Consider the following 12142-nt stretch of genomic DNA (forward strand, 5'->3'; position numbering starts at 1 on the left):
TTTAAATGTTTCTGAAATATTATTTTGAAGACCATCTGCGTAAAAGGACTGGGTGTGTGTGTGTTAATATATAATATAATATTATTATTATTATTATTATTACTACTATAACTTTTTCTAAAGGAAATTCGAAGAAAACCGTTTCAAAGATATAGCGTTATAGCTCACGTATTAACGGAATCCAGTCCTTTTGGCATATGGAAACCTGTATCATTTATTATTATTGTTGTGTAAACGTTTTAATACTAACTCCGAATTATGGAGTATCCCTAGAGGGATTACAGCTTAATCCCGTCCCTGTAGCGCGGTGGATCCAGTGGATTAAGGCTGTATTGTCTCTCTCTGTACCAGAGTCCCTTTAGGCCACAACACAATGGTTCTCGTACCCGCCAACGTCTTATTATTCTCTTTCTCTCTGAGGGGGTAGAGGTCTTGGAATAGAGAGTTTATGTTGCATAAAGACAAACCCTTCAGATTGATGAGAATCTCTTGCAACAGCATCGACTGTAAAACAATATCTGTCCGTTTACTGAGACGTCGGCCGAATTCTCTATTCAAATGTAGTCTCACATGGGGCGGGTTTAATATGTGTCTAAATGTGATCCCGTCATTAAGAACAAGTGTCATTACAAGATAATTACATCGGCTAATAAATGGTCATGACAGTGATAAATATGAGTATTAGAATAATAAGTCATGTTTTGATCACGTTTCGTTTATTTTGCAAAAGAATTTGCTTTCTATTCTGTGAGCATATCGCAGTAATTATAGCCTTTTGTATAATTTTACATTATATGTACATGTAGGTATTTATTATAGGTTATACATTATATGTCAGTGCATTGTGTATTATCTATTCATTAATATGTTGTGGGGCATATTAGGGCTATATGTTTCCATAGGCCTACGATAGCCTACAACTGCAACGTCATTAGACCCGCGATATTGCATGTTTATTACAGCTTGTAGAGCACATTCTAAACGGTGATAGTGTAATCAGATAAGATCAGTTTAATACAGGCATAATTTATTACAGGCAGCTAGGGCAGGCAGAGAGAAAGAGTAGGAAAGCCGATTCCACTATTCCTGAGCGCTCTGTTAGCACAATGAAAGAGAGCCCAGGGAATTGAAACCAAAATCCACTTGTAATCTCGCAACAGTATCGGGCATAATTGGTTGAGGAGCACAATATTAAGATTGATGAGACATTAAAGTGGCTCTTTGGAGTTCACGCGATCGATAAATATCCCAATTTCAAAAGCTTTCATTTGAGCTCGAGACAAATCACTGGAGCCGCGCGCCTCAGCGAAACTGATCCAAATAGAACATGGAGGATGGAGGGAGAGGAGAGGACAGGAGGAGAGATGGAGATGCGGAGGAAGATGGGTGGAAACAGAGAGATTGCATGTGATCCCGTCTGCTGGTCAGGGGTCAAAATACCATCGTAAATAAATACTAAACAGATATTGTCAGCACAAATATATGCGCGTTCATTTTCCCTCAAAGGTTTTTCAAAAGCATGTGATTAGATTAGGATGCTATGCATATTGTAACAGTAGTTTGGCGTGGTGTTGTATCTCTCATTTAGTGGCCCCAGTGTCGTTATTGTAACTGTTACAATTGTTATGAAAAATATTAGTATGCAAATATGAATAATAATACCATATAAGTGACCAGTCATCATATTGGCAAGCGCTCCTCCATCTCTGGTTTAGTTCTGATAGGCCATATGACTCTGCTGGCCCTATTGCACCGCACGCGCCTTCAGTTAAAATGGTTATTACTTATGTAAATTAGCGTCATATAGTTTTGAAAGCCTAGAATGTATATAGGCCTAAATGCTTGTTGAATAGGCCGAATAGCGATTTGGTTCAAAGTAACCTATGTTATACCCTCCAGAGTGCAACCCATAATGGACCCTTGTCCTGTATTTAACCTGAACGAGTAATACGAGTTTGCATCAAAAATAATGACTCTGAATGAAAACCTGTTACCATGATAATTAAGAACCGTGCATGTGTCCAAATTAGGAAGAAATTGTGGAATTTGCATCCTATACATTAAATCGTCTCAATATCTTCTCTGACTAAATCGAAGTAGACTGAAATTTGATAATAATTCACTATCAAATAAATCAAATTATTTGTTAGGAATTGTTAAAGACCATACATTGTTTGTCCTTATATCTGATGCACCGTGTATTACACATTATAGGCCCAGTGGTCCTCAGCACCCCGGCCCAGCTCGTGGCCCCGGTAATAGTCGCACGAGGGACGCTCTCCATCACTACGACCGAGATATATTTCGAAGTGGACGAGGATGACCCCTCCTTCAAACTGCTTGACTCCACGGTAAGTCCAACCGCCACGTTCCCTTTCTGTTTGATATGCGATTACCCCACAAGCTTTTGTTCACATTCAAGTTCACTTTACTGATTCATGTTCATGTTTAGGCTGGGCCCGCATAAACCCCATGTTCCTTTATTTTGCAAGACACAAATTGGGATTTAGAGATGTAAAAAAATATATCCAGGTTCACACATGTGCAACAATTCAAACATTAGGAGATTGTGGAGCATTTTAGAAAATGTGATCTAATTGGAACCGTGTGCCATTTTGATTCCCAGAATGTAGACGAGCCTTAAGGCTGCCTAGGCTTACACGCGCGCGAGGCTCCACCTGCAGAGAACCTGGCCTACAATATTTTACAAATGTATTGATATTAGGATCCCCTCAAAACCTGTAAACCTATGTCATCGAACGAGAGCCTACGATATCGGTTCGATTTTAGACCAACATTATCCTTGTTTATACATATGACGACTGTATGGACATGGGATATGTTTTCCCCAACAGCCTTAAGCCGATAAAACGCGTTTAATTAGACAGCCTGGTATTATAACATAGACAACCCTATAGATACAATATGTAGGATAGGCCTTTAGCCGGAACTAATAGAGATATGACAAACTATATTTGCGTAATTTAAAATGGGTTAAACACTAGGCCTATAAAATACCAATGTATGGTGCCGATAATAAATATGGCCTGTATGTGATTAAAAAAAATACAAGTTATACATTTCATTAATCATGATTGGGACACAAATATTACATAGCTCGTTTTTATTAACTCTTTAAATTAAATCAGAGACAGGAATAAAAAATCAGATCACAAATGTTATAATCCAGTGTATTTCAAGTGCATTTTTTCTTTTCAATTAGACTGTATTTATATATATATTCTTATTTTCAGGTTTTATCATGTTATCAAGGTACAAACAAAAATGATCGAGTATACTTTAAATAGGAATTCAAGTATGTTTATGGAATGTTTTTTTTAACGTAACAGATAATACCATAACAATGTAAACTTTCAAAATGTGAAAATGTCCACTGACAACAGATACAGCAGACTATCACTGAAATGAACGTTCTCATTTATTTTCTACCAAATAAAAAAAATGTTCAGGCGTTTTACTTTAAAAGGTGGAATTGAGCTCTTAAATTTACATGTCACAAAACAACATTCACAATTTCAGACCACTGGAATCACAACCTATGAATGTATTTACAGTAGAAATTGTACAGTTATTTTGTCAAGGCTTGTATGGGGGCTTTATTTTAAAGCATTTAAGCAAATAAACGATTTAGATTACCGTGGGCATGGAGAGAAATAACGAAAGATTAACACTGCATTGTAACCTAACCTTGAATGTGGATTGATGGTACAATTTGCTCCTAAATTAGGACATCGCAGAATAGAATTAAGAGAAGGGTCATATTTGACTAAATGTAATAAAAATGATCTCAGAGTAAACGTCTTCATCGTCAGAGGATAGTCACATTTTACAAGACCGTGAATTAAACAGGGGTGCAGAGTGATCATATCTGTCCATAGTCCTTTGATACATCACCAGGCCTCTCACTGACCCTCCTTCACTATAACACACATTTACCTCAGAGTTTCTCCAAGCTTTTGGGGTTGGTCAGAATCTCTCTCGCCAGTCGCCAGGTCTGTTTGGCTGCATTTTCTAGAGCAGAATGAGGTTTCCCCTGGAACAGGTCTAGAGTAGGCAGGAAGTAATGGGGACACCTCCTGCACTGCAAACACGAAATAAGCTGCAATAGAATCCCGTTCAAACGGTCCCCGAGGTTGTTCTCGTCCCAGTCAGACTCCCGTGGATGTTTTTCACACTCATAAGAAACCAGAGTCTTCATGTGGTAGTTGTTGAGGGGCGTCCCAGGCAGCTCAAGGTGCCGGTCCCGTAACGTCTTGAGGACCGACAGACATTTCTTCCTGCAGCCTCCCAGGAGTAGGCGGTTCTCGGCCTCGCCGAACTGCAGGACCCAGGCGTCGCTCTCTGCCGAACTTTGTTTTCCGTTCAACGAGTAGCACTCTTTAGAGAGAAGGTTGAATCCCTCGGCCTTTACCTCGGCTACCCTGTTGGGCCCCGGCCAGGGGATGTGCGGCAGGGGCCAGTGCGCTGCGCTGCGGGGCCAGATCCCGGTGCATTTGAAAGCCGGGGTGATCTGAACGATGTATCTGTCTCTGATGCGTAACTTCACCTCGCTGGTGTCTGACACCATTTTGACAACATCTCTATAGCTGCATTTATCCACTGCCTGCGCCACTAGGGTCTGAAATCTGGAGCGGATCTTGCGCGCAGAGAGGTACCCGGAGGCAGTGATGAATTCTACCCAGAGAGACATGCTCCTCTTGCGGCCGTCGCTTAGCTTGAGCACGGCGCAGCCCGGCAGAGACCCATCATCCACGAAGTTAAACACCCCCATCTGGTTGAGGTAGAGCACCACCTCGAACTCCGTGGGGGAGATGACCTCTAGCCCCTCGAAGCGGTTGTCCATCTCGTTGAGAGAGCTGATGAAGCGGGGCTCCTGCACCTCCACCTCCTTCAAGACGTCCGAGACCACCTTGCACACCTCCCGGATGGTCTTGGAGATGGCCGCCTTCCGAGATTGACATTTCTCCTGGTAGTATTTGTTGAGGTGGTACACCAGCTTGGCCTGGGCGGCTATCATGTTAGGGCAGAGATCCGGGTTGTAGACCGGAGTCTCGCAGTAAGCCGACGGATCCAACGCGGCTGTTTGTACGGGAGCCAATTTTAGAGAAGAAAGAACGCTATTAAAAAAAAAAAAAATGTGTTCCACAAGACCCAACCCAGCCTCTTGCTAGTTGGGGCACATGCGTAATAACCTCGTTGGTCTAAATCATAAGCTTTTGCAATGGACTGCAGTTGAAAAAGTATGTCCTTCGATTTGCGAATAATTATCAAAAGTCCATATTTACACGCCCTCACGCCAGTAGTCAAAACAACCTCGTTGTTGTTTTTGTTAACTCTAATCACTGCTGTAGTTATGGATCCACATGCGAAAGTGCGCGGTGCAGTCTGTGTGTGTATGTGTGAGGGCGTTGTGGAGGCGGCTGAGTCTTTCTGTGTTTAACAGCCCGGACGCTCTTCGGGAAATTATAAAGGGAGGGTTAGGAACGAGGATGTCCAATCGCCATCTGATTCGTCACCGCCTCCAGTTTATCGAACGCAAATTCATTCCAGAGTTTTATACAAAATGTAAACTAAAGGTAGTAATGTCGAGGATCGGAAGTCCACCTACGCATTGGCTAGAGAAAAAACAGAGCCCACTTTCAGGAAGTCTTTTTGACATTTAAACTGATTTTCTTCAACTGCTCATTTTAGACTGCTTGTTTGTATGCTACAGTAGGTAGGCTATAACATATGCAAATTTTTATCTTATTTATTTGTTTTGGAATAAAATATTTTATTAAGTAGCATTTTTCTCGTGTTTATTATTCTTGCTTTCTCAGATTTTCGTTTTTTATTTTACTGTATTGTCCACAGCCTAAGGATGGTAGCTGATCTAATATTAGACACGACGTCTGAATGACAGATTTGATGACAGTCGTTGCGTGGGGTTATGTCTTTTCTTTTATTTTGTTGCTTTGACAGACGATTCGCTATGCTAAATCTATTCAACAGGAATTTGGAATGCAGTGTCCGGAGAAAAAAATATTGTTGAAATAACCTATATTAGATGGATTTACGTCTTCGGCATATCAGTAGGCTAGGCTATTGTATAATTATCAGGCCTGTGAAATCACACGCGGGTTATTTTTTGACAATAATGCATGTATGCCTGGAACATTGTAGTAGTTAAAAATAGTGGACCGGTTCATTTCCCCAGTTTTCCAGCATAAATAGGCTAATGACAACATAAAGGTACAAAGCCCTTTAGAAGTTCATTGTTTTTGTTCTTACAGTGTCGATGTATAGGCTATTCAACGCAATAAAATACATCTTCAGGCCTACCTTTCAATTAAGAAGTTTTTGAATTTGAATGTAAATATTTTTCGTTATTTCAATGTATGAAATAGGTCTACTATTCCTCATTAATTGAAGGATGAACTTGTCAAATTAAGTAGGACACTCATCTTATCATTGAAGAAAAATTAAGATGGCATAGATATTTCCTTTAGCTATACCACTGTTTTGTAAGACTGTAATCTATACATGTGTAGGCATTTTAATATATTTCCATGTGTATTATTTTTCAGCATTGGTAAATGTTTTATTGCAAGCATCTTGTTAGTTCGTTGAAATACGCAATTCCGATCATTTTTTATTTCACAATATTGTATAAGGGCGTTTTGTATGCAAAAACAGATTGTGAACACAAGGTTTTCATAAGCAGGCCGTTACAAATTATTGATGTTGTACATTGTAGGCATCATTCTAGGTGAGTGTTGTGTGAGCAGTGTTTACAATTATCACGAATATGATGATAGAACAAATTAAACAATATTAAACAATAGCAACGAAAATAAAACTATACTTTATCATTATTATTATTATGATGATTATTTTAGCCTATATATATATATATATATAAAATTGACTTGAGTAGGCCTAGTATTTTCATCAGAAGTAAATGAGGCCTACATAGGCAACACAACATAGGCTAGGTCTACAATATTCATATTACTACGACAAAAATACTTAACTATTCCAATCGTATTACTAATATAAAACAGATTATTATGTTATCAAGACCTCAATGGAAGCAATACACATTTATGCACAACACCAGTAGACTAGATATTTTTATGCAGACGAAGTTGCTGTACATTTCTGTCCTTCCCCCACACCAAATCACTGAACAATCATTGTAGTTATCACCGAATCAACTCCCTATCTCGGAGCCATCTTTAGCTTTAAAAGTAGTAATCATCCTGGCTAATCATAATTAATGTCCCACTGTTGCCAGGCAGGTATTACAGATATGACAACAAATGGGTGTGCTGGTATAGACCTTGCCAAGATAACACATCATTACTCTAGGCCCATCAAAAGATCTACTACGAAAATATGAATTCAAATTAAGTGTGAAATATAGTTTATTATATTCATAACCTTAATTATTATTTTAGATTGATAGTCAACAGAAATCTTTTTGGGTTAGATATTGACAAAACTAGGCACTAGCTACCACTTCCCAGTGGAGATTTTTCTTAGTCACTTTTATGGAGTGTTTTGCGATTGTAGGAAATTCTATACTGGTTTCATGTGGAGAGAGATAGGAGGAAAACCTGCACCTTCTCTCTCTCTCTCTCTCTGTCTCTGTCTCTGTCTCTCTCTCTCTGTCTCTCTCTCTCTCTCTCTCTCTCTCTCTCTCTCTCTCTCTCTCTCTCTCTCTCTCTCTCTCTCTCTCTCTCTCTCTCTCTCTCTCTCTCTCTCTCTCTCTCTCTCTCTCTGTCTGTCTCTGTCTCTCTGTCTCTCTCTCTGTCTGTAGATCAGCATGTGTATACATGGCCTTTATTAGAGCCAGACTAGTCTACAGTCTACTTCCAACTCCAAGTTTGTGTGTGGCCATGAGGCTGGCCATCCCTCTACGTGATAGAGGGGCTTTTCTTCAGGATTATCACCTCTTTAATCTAAAGCATGTGGCTGTTTAGATCTAACAACCTGGACTACTCTACACAGATCTACATGTAACAACCTGGACTACTCTACACAGATCTACATGTAACAACCTGGACTACTCTACACAGATCTACATGTAACAACCTGGACTACTCTACACAGATCTACATGTAACAACCTGGACTACTCTACACAGATCTACATGTAACAACCTGGACTACTCTACACAGATCTACATGTAACAACCTGGACTACTCTACACAGATCTACATGTAACAACCTGGACTACTCTACACAGATCTACATGTAACAACCTGGACTACTCTACACAGATCTACATGTAACAACCTGGACTACTCTACACAGATCTACATGTAACAACCTGGACTACTCTACACAGATCTACATGTAACAACCTGGACTACTCTACACAGATCTACATGTAACAACCTGGACTACTCTACACAGATCTACATGTAACAACCTGGACTACTCTACACAGGACTACATGTAACAACCTGGACTACTCTACACAGATCTACATGTAAATGTTTGTGTTTAGATCTAACAACCTGGACTACTCTACACAGATCTACATGTAACAACCTGGACTACTCTACACAGATCTACATGTAAATGTTCATGTTTAGATCTAACAACCTGGACTACTCTACACAGATCTACATGTAACAACCTGGACTACTCTACACAGATCTACATGTAACAACCTGGACTACTCTACACAGATCTACATGTAACAACCTGGACTACTCTACACAGATCTACATGTAACAACCTGGACTACTCTACACAGGACTACATGTAACAACCTGGACTACTCTACACAGATCTACATGTAAATGTTCGTGTTTAGATCTAACAACCTGGACTACTCTACACAGATCTACATGTAACAACCTGGACTACTCTACACAGATCTACATGTAAATGTTCATGTTTAGATCTAACAACCTGGACTACTCTACACAGATCTACATGTAACAACCTGGACTACTCTACACAGATCTACATGTAACAACCTGGACTACTCTACACAGATCTACATGTAACAACCTGGACTACTCTACACAGATCTACATGTAAATGTTCGTGTTTAGATCTAACAACCTGGACTACTCTACACAGATCTACATGTAACAACCTGGACTACTCTACACAGATCTACATGTAACAACCTGGACTACTCTACACAGATCTACATGTAAATGTTCATGTTTAGATCTAACAACCTGGACTACTCTACACAGATCTACATGTAACAACCTGGACTACTCTACACAGATCTACATGTAAATGTTCATGTTTAGATCTAACAACCTGGAATACTCTACACAGATCTACATGTAACAACCTGGACTACTCTACACAGATCTACATGTAACAACCTGGACTACTCTACACAGATCTACATGTAAATGTTCATGTTTAGATCTAACAACCTGGACTACTCTACACAGATCTACATGTAACAACCTGGACTACTCTACACAGATCTACATGTAAATGTTCATGTTTAGATCTAACAACCTGGACTACTCTACACAGATCTACATGTAACAACCTGGACTACTCTACACAGATCTACATGTAAATATTCATGTTTAGATCTAACAACCTGGACTACTCTACACAGATCTACATGTAACAACCTGGACTACTCTACACAGATCTACATGTAAATATTCATGTTTAGATCTAACAGCATTTCCTACGTTGCGTGACGGTTTGTACTGAATGACACGTTTCCCCAAAACAGTGTGCAATGTTCAACAGCCTTTGAGGTACGTTTGTGTGTGAATTAAACATTGCACACCGTTCTGAACACACCCCTACTATACACAAATCTACACTATATAGCAATCTGGTCTACTCTACTATAGATCTAAACTAACAACCTGTTCTACTCTACTCAGGTCTATACTATCCTCTATGGTCTCTGTGTTAGACGCTAACCCTTATCTGCTATAGTGGATCTATCTCTGACCCGGCCTAATTTCAATAGAACCTATTTCTGACCCCACAGCCCAATGCATGACTGTAGTATGGGGCCTTTTTCTATTCTGACCCAGAATAACATCAGTCCGGTCTCTGACCCTCCAGCTTTATGTATGATTGTGTAAATCAATACAATGACTTCTACTTCCTACCATGTGACCCAGGGTTCTTTGTGTAGAAGGCTTCTTTGTTTTTACGGCACTTCTCCTTTTCCCCTCCATTCTTCATTTTTCTCTTTCTTTTAGTAAGACTGATCCTCCTGTCAGTGGTCTGAAATGGGGGTCAACAGTTCTTGTCTAATAGCTGAAATGGCTTTGTGATGACACCATAGTTTATCACGCACGGCCTGAAACTGGACATGAGATTTTTCAGTTTGACAATTACAAGTCTAAATTGACAATATAACATACATTTTTGATGCCACAAACCCCAGACAGTTTTAACATTTACGATATAAAAATACAGTTTTTATAAATGTACAGTACTGTGGTGCATGATAGACACCAGTAGTATAAATGGTTAAGACCAACACCAGCTAAAACCATGATAATATTAATTTGATTAAGACAGACCAAATTAATCCAAGACCATATTAACAATTTAAATGTCTCAATAGTAATAACAGCATCTCATAATGTGCCCATTAAAGTCAACTAATTGAGGATATTAATAGTCCGTGTGTCTCTCTATTGATAATCCTTTTAGAACATGACAAATAGGGTCATCCATGTTATTCTGTCGTCTATCTCTCTGTACATTATAGAAGACTGGGGATGGAAGGCAGCCAAGGAGAGGTTCAGTCACCAAATCAAATCCAGATTATACCAACAGTCTCTAATGGAGTGGCAGTGCAATAGGACTCAGATTAAGAGGGTGGCATTTAAGACATGTGTGATCAGCATTAGGCCTCACACTGGGATAAATAATACACTTAACCCTCTCGGGATGGGGACTCACTTTGACATGTCCCCCACAAAATGTATTAATCTCAAAACGACATTGTCATTGGGGTTTTTAATAATCTGAATATCATTATTCCAGACAATATGGTGTCTCTGTGGGGTAGCCCGTTAATTTCTGGGCCTTGTGTCTTCCACCCTCTGGATCCTTCCTCCACCTTGGCCCCCTCTGGATCTCCGACCCCCCTTTCTTCATCTGTTATACCCCCTCCTCGTGTCAGCAGCCTCCCTGTGTTTGACTCCTCCCTCCCCGACTCTTTCTCAATTCATATTTCCTTGATTCCTCACATCCTCTGACCTCGCATCCTTCTCAAAACACATTGGAGAAAAAGGTCAGAGGGGAGGGACCTTGGACCTTCAATATGATTTAGGAGGAAACAAGGACAAAGGATGCTAGATGTTGCATAGAGACGGATTGAGACAGAGCCCTTGTGTCAGCAGCCTCTCTGTGTGAGTAGTAAGGAGACGGGACAACACAGCCAGAGGCTCTGAAGGACCTTCTCGTGATCAGCTAGGGCCCAGGCTAGGTCTCATATACTACAGACCATCAGGCTACAGCCTGGTGGGGTTACAGAAAACACATCAGAATAACATAACTTTGGTGTGTATTTCCGTGACAGAGGAGGAGAGAAAGAGGGAGGGCGAGAGAGAGAAGAGAGAGAAGAACAGGGGAAATTATGAAAATTAATGAATTAACTCAGCACCTCCACCACCCGCCTCCCTCCTCTCCTCAATATGGAATGCTTGTCAGCCTTTCTGATTAATGACACGCATTTATTTGCATCAATTTTGCATTAATATAATTAAATATCATTTTGTTTCATTTGCCGACACGGCTTTGCATAATAACACAGAAAATGAGAGGTATTATTAGAGGTATGCCATTTTAAAAAGTGGATAACATTCTGTGAACGATCATACATTTTTCTGTTTAAGTATGTGCCCATGGCATTACTGTGTAGAAATGCTTAGGTTATGGTTGCATCTCAAATGGCACCCTATTCTCTCTATCGTGTACTACTTTTGACCAGGGTCCATGGTATTTTCTATATGTGCACTACATAGGGAATAGGGTGCCGTTTGTGATGCAGACTGTGGCTGCCCCTGTCTGTATAATCACACAGATAGACTCTCTATCTGTTGTACATAACAGTGTTAAGGTATTAGTAAGAGATGGGAGCTGTGTCCTGCTACGTTATTATTCTGTTATCTGT

The 12142-nt window shown here is 40.0% G+C and overlaps 2 protein-coding genes across 2 annotated transcripts in view; one reads left to right on the forward strand and one right to left on the reverse strand.

Annotated features, from left to right (window-relative positions):
• LOC115118987 (neurobeachin-like) overlaps positions 1 to 12142 on the forward strand; it is a 304621-nt gene that overhangs the window by 145635 nt on the left and 146844 nt on the right. The window contains exon 39 of the mRNA XM_065024068.1: positions 2215 to 2351. Coding sequence (XP_064880140.1) covers positions 2215 to 2351 — 137 coding nt within the window. The remainder of the gene's footprint in view (positions 1 to 2214; positions 2352 to 12142) is intronic.
• LOC115118988 (putative nucleotidyltransferase MAB21L1) lies at positions 3110 to 5453 on the reverse strand. The gene has a single exon (XM_029647711.2). It carries the CDS (start codon positions 5036 to 5038, stop codon positions 3959 to 3961), a length of 1080 nt encoding a protein of 359 aa, XP_029503571.1. The 5' UTR covers positions 5039 to 5453; the 3' UTR covers positions 3110 to 3958.

Source organism: Oncorhynchus nerka, linkage group LG11, assembly GCF_034236695.1.
Source record: "Oncorhynchus nerka isolate Pitt River linkage group LG11, Oner_Uvic_2.0, whole genome shotgun sequence".
Taxonomy (NCBI): Eukaryota; Metazoa; Chordata; class Actinopteri; order Salmoniformes; family Salmonidae; genus Oncorhynchus; species Oncorhynchus nerka.